This window comes from Vidua chalybeata, chromosome 4 (genome assembly GCF_026979565.1).
Source record: "Vidua chalybeata isolate OUT-0048 chromosome 4, bVidCha1 merged haplotype, whole genome shotgun sequence".
Lineage (NCBI taxonomy): Eukaryota > Metazoa > Chordata > Aves > Passeriformes > Viduidae > Vidua > Vidua chalybeata.
Window position 1 is genome coordinate 56,470,010 of NC_071533.1, and position 17,205 is coordinate 56,487,214.

General features: G+C 39.7%; 1 protein-coding gene across 2 annotated transcripts in view; it reads right to left on the bottom strand.

The window, feature by feature from the left end:
- The window catches only part of SLIT2 (slit guidance ligand 2), a 261,870-nt gene extending 245,347 nt beyond the window's left edge, over positions 1-16,523 (bottom strand). For both annotated transcript variants that reach the window (XM_053940914.1, XM_053940915.1), the window contains exons 1-3: positions 16,097-16,523; positions 14,264-14,335; positions 12,975-13,046 (exon numbers count right to left, since the gene is read on the bottom strand). In XM_053940914.1, coding sequence (XP_053796889.1) covers positions 12,975-13,046; positions 14,264-14,335; positions 16,097-16,272 — 320 coding nt within the window. In that variant the 5' untranslated portion in view covers positions 16,273-16,523. The remainder of the gene's footprint in view (positions 1-12,974; positions 13,047-14,263; positions 14,336-16,096) is intronic.
- Positions 16,524-17,205: the final 682 nt, after the last annotated feature.

Below are 17,205 nucleotides of genomic sequence, written 5' to 3' on the forward strand. Positions count from 1 at the left end.
TAAATTTTCAAGCTCTTCACAATGAATTCAAGCAAAGTCCACATACTACCTAAATTATACAAAGTATTTCAAATACTTCAATTTAAAACTCCCAGAGCTCAGTCTTCTAGACACAGTAAAGACTAGAAAAGCATCTTCAAAGTAAAATGATGGCAGAAGTATACAAAAGGATTTATGGACAAAGAAAAAATACCTTTGACAAATGAGCAGGTGAAAATACTCATTAAAGGAAGTTCAATACCAACAGGCAGATAAAAAGTAAGACCTGACAAAGAATAAGTAACTCTTTGAAGAAGACAACATTAAGGTAAGCAAAAAAGTGTAGCTATATTTGAGCTAGTGGTTCTGAACAACAGGCTATTTTAGTTGAAATTGGTATATATCTGTTTTATTTGACTTCTACACGCAGCCAGAGTACATGTAGATGATGACAGATAGAGGCACACTGCAGGGAGAGCACACTATGTTCCCTGTAGCAACATATCCTAACCCACTGAAGTCTGGCCACGCCACAAATCCATGCCGATGTGTCTCTCAAGTTTTCATGCCACAATAACTATGATCCAGTAGCAATCATGCACAGAGGAGGAAGGGAGGAAAAGAAAAAAATCTTGATTGCACTGGGTACAATGTAATCATCTTCAATTGCTATAATTCACACTCATTTGTTTCAGACTTGTTACATCCTTCACTGTAACTTGTTTCTGATCCCACTGTATCAACTACATACAGCCAGAGAAGGTGTAGGAGACTGTAGAGCCTCTCTGGGAAAATGAGCTGTTCCAGTGCTTGACTGTCCTCCCAGTGAAGTTTTGCCCTTACATGCAGCTACACTTCCCACTTTGATTTATGCTTGTTGGCTCACGACAGCAATGAGCCTGGCTTGAGGTTTCTCATAACCACCTCACAAGTAGTGGAAGGTTGCTCTTTTGTCCCACCTAAATTTCCAATGGATTTTAGTTCAAGTAGATGCAATTCTACCCATAGACCCTGTAGGACAAAAGAAGCCTTCAAAGATAACTTGAGAGCTGATCAAAGTTAAAAGCTGCTTCAAGTAAGTTATAAATCAGCTGTGCTCTTTAATTAGAAACAGCCTATCCCATTGGGTGCATAGAGAATGAGAGCCTTCCAAAACCCTAAATACAGGCACAAATGCATTTTATGCCACTGCTTCAGGAAAAATGATTGAATGCTTCCAACTCAAAAGATTATTGACAGTAGAATTCATTATTTTTCACTCCTCCTTCAAAGTTAGCCTAGAGAAGTAAATACACTATCTGCACATAGTAGCACACAGCACCATACAGCTTAGAAATCATATTCTTCAAAGGAGCATATCCACACCTTCTGTTTGTCAGCAGAGGAAATAACTATTACACTCATTTAAAAATAGCATGTAACAGCTCAGTGAAACTCATTTGCAAAATATATATAAACTTTAAAAGCATAAAAGCCTGTTTACATTACATTTCAAATTAAAATGGAAGAACATGTCAGTAATCAAATCTCTGCGTGTTCACACAGGAGCACTTTCTACTCACAACTGAGCCCACAAAGCTCCTTAAGTAGTTTCAAGATGCATTCCAGCGATATGCATCCTCTGGGAAGGTCTAACATTAGTTCAGGCTTTATGAGTTCAGGAAATACAGAAGCTGTCACCTACAAAATTATCCAAGTACTTCAAAACAGAAAGCTAGTGCACAGCACCCAAATCATTGCCATGGGCTGGTTTAAGTACGATGTCCAAAAATTTTACTCTAATATACAGAATGAGAATAACAGACATCAGAATAAGTGATTCCTACTGCCTCAACAGAAGAAATTACAGACCTAACTTAGACTTCCATCTGAAAGGAAGGCAAATCACTACTTTCCTACAAAAAACATTGTGTTATATCTGCCAGAGGCAGAAAATATTTGTGCATCCATCTCCAAAGCCACAATCTGCTGAACTTCAACACATCTGGCAACTGCTGTCTCTGAATGTGACTTGCATGTCATCAAGTGAAAGGAAAGCCCAAGAACTAAGAGCTAAGCAAAAGAGTGTGCCAGTTTTTCCATTAAGAATTCTCTGCAAAGAGAATTTCTCTAGTCAAACTACTCATAATCTCATTAAGCCTAACAATATCAAGTTTACCAACCACATAAGTAAAAACTGGAATCTGAGAAGTTCAAGGCTGTTCTTACAGCATTTGGATGTCCAAGGTTTTCCCCAGGTCAAGAACCACTTAAGCAGCATTCCACTTTCCAGGCTAAATAGTGACTAGCTAAAAAAGACATCTAAGTTATCCCGCATTTAATTTCAAATATAAATTAGATATTTGTTTCAGGAAAAAAAAAATTCTGAACAGTAGCAGGACACTACTGCAAACTCAGTTTCTTATTTGTGTAGGAAGCAGTGAAAGGTACTTCTCAACTATAATACTGCATTGAATTAGTGTGCACTACTTGAAACCTAAGGTATTTTCTGTCCTCCATTTCCTTCTTCTGTGAGTTTGATGCCAAGTCCAAAATTATCACACTGCTCTCTACTCCAACCAATTCTCCCTACATTATGCAGAATGGTATTTTGTGCTGTCAAGAGTCTATACTCACTTTGCCTTTTTAAAGCATTTTTTTTCACTACAAAGGAAAGACATAAACAAAGGCTGCTGTTTTCTGTATTCCTTATTGTTTCAACAGAAAAGATTTTTCTATAAATATTTAGTCATTATTTGTATTAATTCTGCCTACAAAAAGCACAAAAACCACACTAAAAAGCAGGAAACTGCAGGCTAGGAAGCCTCATCTCAATGCCTGGGAAGGCGATTGGGCAAAATAGAAGCTATTTCTATTCTAGACACAGTAAGAACAAGATGATGACTGGGAGTGGTCAGCACAGATTTAACACAGAGAAAATGATACCTGACCAGCCTGGTAGCCTGCTACAATGAATAAGAAACTTGGCAGATATGGGGAAGTCAGTAGATGTTTATCTTGACTTCAGTAAAGGTTCTGACACTGCCATTCATAATGGTTGTCCTCACAGACAAACTGATAAAGTACAGACCACAAAAGCAGACGGTGAGGTGGACTGAAAACTGCCAAAAGTGCCAAGTTCAAAGAGTTGTGGTCAGGGGCACAAAGTCCTTTTGGAGAACAGTCACAAGTGATATACTCCAGAGGTCAGCAATGGAACCAGTACTGTTCAAAACTTCATTCACAACCTGGAAGATGGGACATATTGCACCCTCAGCATATTTGCAGATGATACAAAACCGTAAAGAATGACTGATGCACTAGGTCTGTGCACTGCCTGAGAGTAACACAAACAGGCTGGAGAACTGCTTGAAAAATAAACTTGGGAAGGGTAACAAAAGGGAAATGGAAAGCCCCGAACCTGGAGAATAGTAACTCCATGCACCAGCACACACTGGAGAACCACCAGTTGGAAGAACCACCACAGACAACAGCCTAGGGTGCAGGTGAATAAGAAATTCAAATGAAGCCAGCAATGTGCCCTTGCACGGAAGGCCAACAGCATCCTGGGCTGTAATCCTAAGACTGTTACCAGCAGCAACAAAGGCACGTGGTCCTCCCCCTAAAGGACCTCAGCACTGGTGAGACATCTGGAGAGCTGTGCCCAGTGCTGGACTCCCCACTACAAGAGACTGGCCCAAGTCCAGGGAAGAACTGTTAAGATGATGAAGGAGGCAAACTGAAGCACCTGTCACATTGGAAGAAGTTGAGAGAGCTGGGACTGTTTAGCCTGAGGAGGAAAAGTCTCAGAGATATCTCAATGTATATAAATACTTCATGTGTGTAAGTGATGCACTTCCATCCCAAGTAAGGAAAACTGAGCCAGAAGTGCACAGTGAAAGGACAAGAGGCAATGGGTACAAATCAAAGTAAAGGAAAAGTGCATTTCAGCTTAAGAAAAGTGTTTGACTGTGAGGGTGGTCACACACTGGAACAGGCTGCCCAGAGAGGCTGCAGACTCTCCATTGATGGAGAGATTCAAAACCCAACTAGAAACAGCCTTCAGACACCCGCTCTGATGGACGTTGAGTTAATCGGTATCATGGGAATAGACAATCTACAGAGATTTCTTCAAGCCTGTACAATCTTGTGAAGCTCACTCATGGGATTCTATTCTATAAAGTACACCATAAAGAAGGAAACAGGAGTTATAAAACATACTACTAGACTTGTTTAAAACATGTTACTCCATAGAGTAACAGAGGTTCAAGTATCAGACGAAATAATGATTTTGACAATACCTGGGATTACTTCCAAGAAAGAAAAAAAAAAAAAAAGGCAAAGAAATAGGGGAGGTAAAGCTAATCTAGTAGGTGGAATTTAGCTAGGGTTTGAACAGATTGTTTAGAAAGACAAGAAAGGCCTGCAGATAGTCCTGATAGGCTTGTAACTGTCTCTCTGGCATGAAGTTACCACAGTAAATTTTTACTCAAGTATTTTTTCTAGAGCACCTGTACAGACATCCTGCCAAACTAAATCAGAATGGCTGGTGTGCCTTAAAAAAATGAAGGGAGACTTTGCCATGTTATATTTGACTATCAGTATAGACTATTATTAAAGACAAGCCAGCACAATGAACACACACTATGAAAGAAAATAGGAAAATAAAATGTTCCTTCTGATGAAGTTTCAACCAGGCTCTTCACAGTAAATGAGGTAATATAACAGTATGAGTCACTGAAGCTGTAGCCAGATCCCTCATATATTTTGGAGTTTATCTGTAAAACTCCAGATAGAAGCGTGGCTTCCGCAGTCAAACTAAGGAGCATCTTACATAATCTTTTAAATATGCTATACTAAAATGTAATGACAAGTCAATTTTCACCTGTGGCCACCTAATATTAAATCAGTATTTTAAAAAATATAGAACTTGCTCTGCAAGAAAGAAATATGATTTTTAAAGAGTAAAACTAAAATGCGTAGCTTTAGGTTTAATATCAGTGCTCTATAGAATCCATTTAAAACAGCTTCTGAACAAAAAACACCATTTGAAACAAAAACATTAGTACAACAGCTCTACAGAATCAGATTTAGTTTTACTATTTTGCAACAGCGCAAATTACCCATTTCAGAGGAAGCAAGAAAGAAAAGCATCCAGCAAACAATGCCACAAAGGATGAGCACAAAACAGATGTGGGAAAAATAAACAGCCTTCCAGCCCTGGAATTTGTAAAAAGGTCTGCAAAGAGCAAACAGGACTTCTTACTGCAATTTGACTTCTAGACCTATAAAAGGAGTCCCATGAGAAAAGACACAGATGAATAAAATATAATAAAAATAAATAGTGGGCATTGACAAGTCTTTTAGAAGAACATTGCTCTTGGAATTAGTTTTATCAAATATTTTGTAGTGTTCTGTAATCAAAATGTAGCTAAAATTTATTTTTTTAACAATCCATTAGAACACTGCATCTTTTTATATACTGTCTTCAAAAACAGCCTTTGTCTATCTCTGATTCAACAGACATTTTTAAAGAAGATATTCAATGTTGCTTTCACAAAAGCCTGCTAATACCAAATAACTACAGTAGTATTTTTTAATACTTTTTCTTAAAAAACTATAAATCCACGTGGCCAGTATAATTCATGTAATATAGTCCCACATTCCACTGGTAAGTGATTAACACCGCAGGCTTCGTGGTCTCCTCCCTGTGGTGCATTGCCCTTAAACTATGTTAGACTAGCTAAAAGAAGGATTTTTCACATCCGTGATTAACAAGGAATAACTGTTCACCCCCTTCAGGGCTGTTCAAAACCAGGTCTCTCTACCTGCGCTCTTTATTCTTCCGTTACCTATGACACACCTGTGTGAAGGAATTAACTCTTCAAATGCTCACATACTCAGACTGAAGCCACACAGGTGATTAAGTACCAATGCCACAGGGAGGGGACAACCGTAACATCAAGCAGCCTTAAAAAGCAAGCACATGATTAACCCCACGGGTTTGAGGCAGTCCAACCTAGACTTTCCCAGCAGCTGTAGTCAGAACTGCTCACCGTGTACCCCAAATGAAAAAAATTAGTTCTCAGACTTCAGTAAGGAACTTGCACACCACAATGAAGACCAGCATTCAGTGAGAAAAGAAACTTGAGACTAACTTTGACCTAATGAGCTAAGAACTCAATCTAAGAGCTTAGTATACAACTTCTATACTATATAACACAACATTTTACCCCTAAAAAACTGATTGACAAAATTTATAATCAAGCTCAAGATGAAATATTGTTCATTGATCATCTGTGCTTTTAGGACTGATAGTGACAGAAATGATTCCTGGAATAGTAATTATGCTTCTAACACATAAATTTTGCCAGGGATCCTAAAACTCCACATTAGCCTTTATACCTAAGTGTCTGTAAACTGGGAAAAAAAAAGGTTTAAAATTTGCTTCAGCTAAATAACGAAAACTGCATTATAAAAACAGAGGACATTTAACATTTTTTCTAGAAGTACCTGCTGCTAAATTTTAATCATATAGTTTCAGAGAAGTGAAATCGAAGGTTTCTAACACTTCTCTTCTGTAACTGAAATGACTATATACTATCAGATTCAAAACTCAAAAAGAAAAAGTTCAGCCCAAACCTGCTTATTCTAGGATTAATTTATTGGCACAGCTCACATTTAAAGAATCACAGAATATATTGTCATCCCTCTTTTAATAGTATTTTTCTACTTGGAATTTACATTTCATTTATAGAGCTAGTCAATTTGGAATAAAAATGCAATCTCATGTGACACATCAATACAGAATGAAAAATTAGCACATAGGTTTATTTTAATCTCTGGACAGCATGTTTTTTCCCATCAGTGTAAGTCTGCAGTAAGTCTTTCCCATGTGCAGTAAGTCTGCACCCTAAGAAAGCACATACATATAACACAGCCCTTTTCTAGACTAGACAGAAAGGATAGTCTTTGTTCATCTTGTCTATTTTGAAGCAGCTGTTAATGCCCTTGATAAATGCCCAGGCCTGCTGGGCAGTTATGCCCAAGACAAACTGTATTTGTCTTTACCCTAGATGGAACATTTCACTTCTTAATCTACCCTGTGATGCATGACTTTGTTAGATGAGACGCTCTGTAGAACCCCATACATTCAGAGGTCATGGTAACTCCTAAGTCAGTTTTGATTTTGTAATTTCAAAACCTACTAATGCAGTGTAATAGTTTACCATGTTTATCTGACTAAGTTAGAGCTCAAATGGATAACCCTAACCCTGCAATACATGAAATACAACTAAACCTCACTTTATTTACTGAAGCCTATTTAATATTTTTGACAAGATGATCTTCTTTGTATTGAGGTTATAATTAAGCCCTTGCTGCAGCTGAAGCTCCACACAATAATTTCACATAGTGATTTATATCATATAAAGAAATTCACCTAGTACTACAGTTTGTTTACTAAGTAGAAAGGACTTTTTCATGAAACTACATAGTTGAAATATACTTTTCCTTCTATGCTATGGCACATCTGTAAGTTTCAAATTGTGCATCCACAGCGTGTACAAAACAATACTGACTTTCAGTACTATTCAAACACCAGTAAGTACACACCTAAGTAAGTGCTCTCTTCATGTTAACTTTGAATAACTTGTTTTAATGTATTCATGGAGATGGGGCCCAAATAAATAGCAAGTAGGAACAATTCCTCAGTTTGTCATTTTAGAACGGCGTTGCAAAAATTTAGAAAAATCAGTAAATTTTAACAAAACATTTAATTCTTGAAATATTTTATTCTACATCAATATGCATTGTAAGAAACAAAAATACAACAGGTAGATTTCAGTTTAAAAGCTACATCATGTACCAACTTGATATTCAACATTCTTTTCTTGAAGTCATTATTTCAGTTTACTCAGATCACATAGCAAAGGGGGGCTGTTTTCAGGGAGGTATGGTGGGGGTATTTAGTTCAGACACCAACTCAATGAAGTTGAAGTTATTCCTTTAAGAGTAACATTTCATCTACACACTAGTTTTCAGAAGAAATAGGTTTGGTGAGGGGATTGGTGGCTTATTTTTCCTTTGTTTGTGGGGTTTTGGGTCCAGTTGTTTTTTTTTTCCCTCATAGTTTGCCTTTTTTAAGTCTACACAGGTAACACTTTAGAACTGTTAACATAATAGACATTTTAAAAATAAAATTTGCTAATTCAAGTATCAAAAATAGAAAGGCTCGGCCTGGAAACTTTTTAGGCCACACAACCTTTCTCACAGGAGTAATCAGTGAGACTACTCATGCAAACCAAGTTATTCACATGGTAAATGTCTGCAGAATCAGACTCTAAATTAGCATTTTAGGGACATACTGCTCCCTCAATGGATTATTCATAAATACAGGAAGAAAAAAAGTGAGAAGTTTTGAAACTATTGCTGTAAATTCCTCCTGACATTTTTTCCATGTCATAGCCCTAGTATAATAAGAGATGGAATCCCAACTACTAGAACTTAAACATGTTAGGAAAAACTATGATTGAAAAGTTTTCCTATCAGGCAATTTTTTTTTTATAAATGAAAAGGTAACTGCTCTTCTCTGTAAACATGTGAAGAATATATTTAGCCCTCAAAAACCTGACAAGCCTCTATTTCTAGAGTACAGGGAACTGTAAAGAAATTTTAGATTTAAGTGGCTTCTTAGATAACTGGTTCAACCGTCTATGGCAGCTGTCTTCAACAAAATTTTATACTTCCCTCCAGATCACAATAAATTGTAAAAACACTGGCACATTTTGAGAAGTATTTGCAACAATAGAGAATGAGGTGAACTTGGGGATAACAATGGCCTACACTTACTAAAAATTATTTTTAAAGCTGTGTCTAACAGTGTCAGTTTTCATAAAGTGGAAACTTTCAGTTTATCTTCATCTCTTGCTGTCTTAATATACTATTTCAAGTAGTATAAACCTCACACCCAAGATGACAGCTTTATGAAGAAAGAAGAAACAAGTGTTTAATTTCACATTCTCATAAGGAATTGTTTCAAAAGATTTTGTCCCCCATAATAAGCAGGGGTCTCTGGAAATCCATAAGTGTTGTGAAAATCCTCCATGTTTGGACCCTTTTTGTCTTCCTGCCATGAAGCATATTGAAAACCACTGCTGACACATGACTGTGGTGTCTGCAAGACAGGTTCACAAAACCTAAGGGGCCACATCTGACCCTCTCTCTATGGCACTTGCCATTTACTGAAGAGCCATATACTCTTTAGAGGCCCTGCTCAAGAACGTGGGCTCATATAAGTTATAGATAATAAAGGAAGTCTTGCAGATGGTAAATAATGTAATTATTGCAGATGTCAAGACTGTAATTAGTCCAAGAGTTTGTAGCATTGCTTCAGGATGTACTCAGAGGTACAAGCTATCCCAACTGAACTTCAGTGCATACAGCCCATTTCTCAATCAAAGAGGGTTGTTTCAGCAGACAGAGCATCTACACAACAAAACAGATCGTGCAATTCTTCTGTTCAGTATCCAGTCTGTGAAAAAAAATCACGCAGACATGCCAGCTCAGGCAGTGTTGTACAAAACTGGCTTGGACTGGAGCCTTAAGAGCTCAGCACTTAAGAGCCTTCAAGGCTGTCAGAGATTGGAACTAAAGTGAACACTGCAGTGTATAGCCATCTATTTGACTTGAAGACTTCTCACAGAAGTATCCATCTAAAAGGCTTACAGCAGTATCAACTTCACCAGTGCTTCCCCAGATACTAAAGTTTCCACAAACATAAAACTTACTAAATTGCTAATTTCCACCTTGTTTTTTTCCTCTTATTTCTTAAGTAGCAGGCACAGGTACAGATTTGTTTATTGCAAACTGAACACTTTTACTTTATTTCAGGTTGCTGTAATAATAATCACTTTTTACAGCAGTATTTACTGTAGCCTTGGGTTCCATCTCACTTGTACAATTACACTGGTGTGACACAAATTCCCAATCCAGAGCATATTAGGTCTATAGGTCAGAAACAGTTTTGTGTACATACTAACCTACATAGTGTATTAAAGATATGTTATTTTATTAAGCTATAGGAGAAACCACCTGACAGATTTTTATAGATTTCATAAAATTCAATCTTAAGCAGATAGCTTCTGAAGAGGTAAAAAGTTTCTTCTCTCTGAGATTAATTTTGCAAAGCATTTCAGGTCTTCCCTTCCATTAAAGGGAGCTGAGGATATCCAGCATTTTGAATTATCAGACCTGTAAGTCAGTATTCACAAGTAATTCATTAAGCAACCAAACAGTTCCTTGGACATCATAGTTACTGGTCTAAGTAAAAATTTAACTGAGGCTGCAGTTCAAAACAAACAAAAAACCCAAGAAACAAACAAAAAACTACCACCCAAACAAACAAACCCCCAGGACTTCACTTAGAGAGATGGGCATTTCTTTTTTTTCCCCAAAGAGAAACTACTGTGAAATCACATTGAAGAGTATTGAAGAACAGGAAATATCTTTTAAAATTAAGCCTGTAAACGCTAGCATGAGATATTTCAACATAACCAGTATTACATGTAAACAATCTTATAAATGAAATTGAGTTCATTTAAGCTGCCATGAAGTTCTGTTATACCCTCTGCTTCCATGCTAAAAGGTCTGTGTCAGGTATTCTTTGACAGCAGCTTGGCTCATTACACTTGGAGTGAAAATGTGACACCCTACACTCACACATTGAAAAGAAATTAAAAAGCTTTAAAGTGCTTGCTATTTAATGTATAAAAGAAAATACTCGAACGAACTACCCATAGGTTTCCTGAGAAATCATTTTGGATTTCAAAATCCCAAGGAGATGAATTGGCTGCCAGATAACAATGTGCCTTCATCAGATGGACTTGGCAGTTGTAAACAAGAAGAATTTTCTCAGCTTTTCCCCACAAATATGAAATATTTGCTCTTAGCCAACAGCTGGGGCAGTTTAAAGTCATCCTGCATATATATTCAAATTACAAGTCACCCACACACCTAACACAAGCTGAATTCCAGCAAATTAAAGAAACTGACAAGTGTTGGAGCAGATGTAATATAACTCTGAAAACAAAATATAATCTAACTTCGTAGGTCTAAATAACTAAATTTTCAGATAGCATAGTTTGCCTGCTGAAGGGTGAACAAATACAACTCACAAAGTAGCCAACAGTATCACAATTTCTCTTTAGAACTAGTATCTTATGTAAATGGAAAATAGCTATTGTTTTCCAATTATCAAAGGAAAACCAAAGAAAAATGAAACAATGTAATGGCAAAATACAAACACATCAGACAAGTAAGTTTTAACTACTGAAGCTCATTTTTCTCTAGTAAAACAATTCTATACTTCAGAAATATAAGCAATAAAAGCCTTGAAGTTTATTGAAATTTGTTAATAATATCACATAGCAGGATCCTACTCTGAAATAATTAAGAAATAAGGCTGCTGATTTTAAAACTACGTAAGCATTTGGTATCTCAGTGTCAAACCATATTCACAGTGAAAGTGTGGCCCTCAATGTTTTTTCATGTTTTGTATATGTGTATTTACTTTGCAATATGAACTACACTGTTTAATTTTTTATCTAGACACCATAAACCAAATCTAGGAATATGCATATATTATTCCAATACATCCCTCAGCAGGAAAAGCTGCTTTAAATCCCTATACTTTGTACAAACTTGAAAATACATTGTAAAACAGCATTGAATTAAGTGCTTTAATACAACTTAGAAATGCACAGCCATTTTTTTTTCAAAGAGCAATCAATTTCATTAAAATTTATTTTTAAAAAGTTGCACTATATAATAACACTAATTTTTTAGGTCAAAAGGTTACTTCAGCTTATTTGAAAAAAAATGATGCAATTATCTCAAGTACATGATATTTCAACAATTATAGAAATACCATAATTACACTGGTGGTTACTAATTCTCTTGAACAGCTTTTTCTATGACCAACCAAACCATAATGGTTTGTGAGTTTTTTGTTTTAAACCCACAGCAACTATGGATACAAAGCAACAATAATAAGACAAACTTTGTTCAGACCAGTGTTGCTTTCCAACTGAGGACAGTAGAAATACTTATATAAAGTTAAAGCAGCAGCAAATGAAATACTGAACAAGGTCTCAGAGGCATGCTTAAAGAAAAGGTGATATAATGAAAAAGCAACAACTACAATGCCTAATAATGAAGACACGAGTCAAGTTCTAAAGGAACATATATATCAATACTTTCTAGGCTCCACAGTATGTCCAACAAGCAGCATCCTGCCTTTAACAAGTGAGATGTCCCAAGCTGTACAATACATTTAAAAATATTTTCATTTGAAGTGTAACAAGAAGTCACACATGGAAACTAGCTTGGGAATTACTCATTTTCTAGGTCTCACTGCAACCAAGCAGGTGTTTGTACTTCAACTTCACCAGATAAGGTCCTCTCATCTCTGTTCCATCTTCTCTCCCCACAGTACTCAATCTTTTTTTTTTTTTTAATCCAAATTCAAATGATTTTTGAAAACTAACAGTTCATACTTTTTCTAAGCCTTTGTAAAAGCTTTCATCATATAAAAACTGGAGTAAAATTGAATCATTGCTATGTAACAAGAAAATATTTTATAGCCAGTATTTGCCTGTAATAAGGCATTGTATAAAACATCTAACACTACAGCTCAGAGAACAGCCTTCTTATGGTGCATTTGAGTTCTCAAAAGTCCTCACATATTCAAGATTAAAGCGAAAATACTAGATAGTATTAAAACTATTTCCTACAGGACAACTGCAGTTTGCACTTTGAATCCAGACTGCTCTTGAATGCTCCCTCCCAAGCGAGTCCTTTAAATAGTGCTTGAGAATTTCTTACTTCTCTTGTGTCTCAGTAAGGCTAGAAGTCCTAAATTAAAAAAAAGTATTTAAAAAATCTGAAGCCTGAGTACCTTGACACAAAACTAATTTGACCCCCAAAGAGTTGATACTTTTAGAATTAAATATACTTACAGCCTCTCCAGTTCTTTTAAATCTTGGAATGCTCCTCTCTCAATAGTACTAATCTTGTTCTCCATGAGCTGACTGAAATAGAGAAATTTTTAGATGTAAGTTTTAATATCTCTGAGATAACTTGTTGCATTAACAATGGTCATTTAAAGGCAGCCACATAGTCTTTAAAACAATCCAACATCTATTGTAGACTGACATCCACTTTAACTTTCTGTATCCCTGTCACCAACAATTTATATGGGCTCATATAACCAAAAGAAGGAAAATAAGGCTCGGTAAAAGAAACAGGAATGGATATTAGATTTGCTCATTTACTTAAGGAGTCACAAGTTAAAAAGCTACACGCATGCCTACAGGCTGCATGCACACACATCGCTGCTCTTCGGCACGTTGTGAGACTCCAGTCTAACAGTATGAAGGTGATACTAGTCTCACATGAGAATAACAAAACTAAAACTCTGAATCATGGTGTTGGGAGAAACATCAGTGAAAGACTGCACAGAGATTGTAACCATAAAAGTATCTCTGTTTTGTAACAAAACCCAAAATCACTACAATGTTATATTCACTGCAGAGAGAAAAGGATTTTACAAGACTACTTGCTCAATTTAAACCGGCCTTAAATAAGCTAAGTAGTTAGATATTTCCTTCAGAAAACAACAAAGAAAAAATAACCAAAAAACAAAAACAAACAAAAAAAGCCCCACAAACTACCACCACATGTTAAAAGCTCGATAATGCTTGAAAAAAAAATTTTAAACAAAAAAACCAAAAACCCACCCAAACAAACCAACCAAACAATTCCTACCTCAACTTCAGTGGTAAAGTTTCTTTTTTGACCAGAAATTACAGAAGAGCAATAATAAATCACCTAGGACTTGCTTTCACATTTACTAAAGGAATAACTTTTTTTCTTAATTAACTCCCTTATAGTTCTGGTTGAGAGTACCCATTTTGAGTGTGAGCTATAAATTTTACAGCCTTAAACTGAAGTAACTCCAATGGTTATTCAACCAATTTTAACAACTCTTACTTGTAAGATATGTGCTAAATTAAGTCTTCAAGTTCTCATCATCTTAAGGGGAGATTAAAAACATTTAAACATTTTATTTAAGGGAATTGCTCACTTGTGCATAACAGTGTATAACACATGGCAGAGTAGTTTTAGGTTCAAATACGGTAATTCAGTAGCTAAAAAGTGATAACCCATCCAGCTAATGAACTGAAATCTAACTACAACCTGTAGCATCAGTCCTAAGTGTTATCAATGAGAGAAAGAGAAAACTTACAGAACTCGAAGGTGCCTTAGACCAGCAAAGTCAGTCTTCGTGATTCTTGTGATGTTATTTCCATTAAGATCCCTAAGAAGAATAATTTGTAAGCAGCAAAATTAAAACATTCAAAAGCTACTTTTAAATTGTTTTGTTTGTTTTCACAGGCACAGCATTTTCACAAGTTAGGAGACAAATGAATGCAACAAACCATTCTTACAATTAACACCATGTGAGCCCCTAATTTCCAAGCAGCTGAAATACGATTTACCTTGAAAATAGTAGTTTGAAACTTTGTAGCAGGAGTGTCTTGGAAAGTCAGCGCTGCTTGCCATTACTAAGCTCATGTTTAACTACGATCTTTACCAATAGAAGAGTTCAAGGAGAGCCCTGAATGGGGTTATAACTGCATTTAGAAAAACCACAAGACTTAGTACATAGAGGTGTATATATAGATATAAGCTACAACCTTTATTTGACTGTTACAAAAACTAAGTGACTGCAAAAAAACCCCCAATTTTCACCATTTCAAGCAATTTTCACATTTCCCAGTATGGCTAAAAAGGTGGCATAGGGCTTAAATACCTATAACAAATATTAGGTTTCAAATAGGCATTAAGGTTCCAAACTGCTGGAGTAAGTAATGGGAAATAAGATTTTACCAAAACTAAACTCTCCACTTGCTGCACAGGAAGCTATACTGACTGCAGAATGCAGAGCAAGTTCAGAAGCAACAGAAACCTAGCATTTCTGATCATACTTCTATACTAGTTTTTCTTCTGGAGTATATGCCTCTTTTTCATAACTTTTTGGGTTTAAGAAATAAACGTCTTTCAATTCCAATCACTACAAATAAAACCAGACTTGGCAATTCACGAGATAAATCTTTAGGAAGCAGTATTACATGGAAGCTATTCTAACAATTACAGCTCATTCTCAACGTAGCTAGGGAAAAAAAAAAAATAGTATGTTTTTAAGCGCTTGATACCACATATGGCCAAAACACCACTGTAAAGAAACCACACAAGTCCCAGGAGGAATGTGTCCCTGATACTCTTCCTGAGTGAAATTCACCACTCCAGACGCGCGTTCACATGCCAACATTTAAATGACTTATCAGAGAGTAAGAAATAACGCGCACACCACTTCCACTCTCAGGACCCCTCTGGAAGGCAGCCTGATACAATAAATAACCGGCCACATATAGAAGACAGCCCAGCCGCGGGTGGAGGGAGGGAGGGATCACCGTTACGGCACGACTTAGTGCCCTGCGAGCGCGGCTATCGCACCCCGGCGTGCCCTCGCCCGCCGGCAGATGCGCGCTGGCGCCGGGGCAGCGCGCCCCCGCCCGCCCCTCCGCGTTGGCCACCGCGGCTCCACGGCGGGAGGGATCGCTGAGCGCCCGGGGCCTCCCTGCCCACGCCCGCGGAGCGCGGCGGGGCCGCGGCCCGGCTCTGCCCCGGGGAAGGCGAGCCGTAATAGCCAAGTTTGACGGGAAACGGGCGCCGGCGGGGGGAGAGGCCGCTCCGCCGCCGCCCCGGGGCGCTCCCCGGCCGCGGTGGTGCCCGCCCCCGCTCCCTGCGGAGGCGGGAACCGCGCTGCTCACCGCGGCTTCCCGGGATGAAAGGCAGCGGCTGGGAATAGCGCCCACCTCTTCCGTGTCTCCGCGCATCGCTGTGAAACGGGCACAGCCAGCAGCAAGAGAAGGGAACAGAAAGCCCCCACCCAAAGGGCGTCGGGACCCTAAACCAGGCCGAGGCCGGGGGCCACCTCAGCCCGACAGGCGGCCGGAGCCCTGAAGGGAGCAGGGGGCCGAGGGGCGCTCGCCGCCGCCTCGGCCGGATTACTTACAGCCTCTCGGTGTTGCGGGGGATGTTCCTCGGGACGCCGCGCAGCGCCAGCCCGTGACAGTCCACGGTGCTCCCCGAGCAGGAGCACTGCGCCGGGCACGGCTGCGGCGCCACCGCGCCCGCCATCGCCAGCAGCAGCCCCAGAGACAGGGTGAGCTTCCCCCAGTCGCACATCATCACCGCCCGCTGCAGCCCAGCCGGGCCCACCGGCCTCGGCCCCGGGGAGGCGCGGGGCGCGCCGCCCTCCTCCTCGCCGCGGGGAGCGCTCGGGCAACTTTCACGATGCGGAGACAGCGAAGTCCTTTCTATCCAAAGCCAAGTCAAGAAAACAACCCCGGCAAAGTGAGGCGGGTGGCACCGGTCGGCGGCTGAAGGCAACTTCGCTAGGCGCGGGGCCGCGCCCGGGCCGTCCCTCGCTAGCCCGTCGGTGGCCGGGAGAGGCGGCACTTGGGTCTCGTCTTCACACGCTCCCTACGACGGCGAAGCAAACCCAGGGGGCTCAGGGTGCGGTGGAGTTGGGCGAGCCACTTATGTTCCTCTTCGCCCCTTTCAAAGCCGTGACCTGTGACTCTCCGTGACCGAGAGGCCGCGGAGCCCCGTCCGCCCCAGCAGCGCTTCCTGCGCGGCGGCCCGCGCAGCGCTGCAGCCGCTCCCACGCGCGTCCCCCGCCGCGGGCCGCTCACAGCCCCACGGGGGGCGGCGGCGGGGCTGACACCGCGCACACACCGCCCTGCCAGAGGCGCCTCAGCAAATCATACCCCTCTCGCAGGCATTCATCAAACTGTCTCACGGAAGGAGGAGGGAGGGGGAAAAAAAAAAAAAAGTCAAACACACAAGATGCTGTTGGGCTTGGCTCTCCACCCCCCGCGCCCCCTCCTGCTATACGCTCCCAAGCCAAGTTTAGCAGGAAAGGGCTGGTCCTAGATCACGGTAATAATAAGCAGTCGAAAAGTGATTCGTTGCCCTGCTGGAAGGGAGTTCATCCACGACCTTCTCCTCGGTGACAGATCACAGTTATAGATCCTCCTGTGATCCCGGGAGCACGGCGAGACAGAGCAGATAACAAGCGAAGTGCGGCGAGAGCGGGAGGGGCGGGGAGGGGTGTTATTC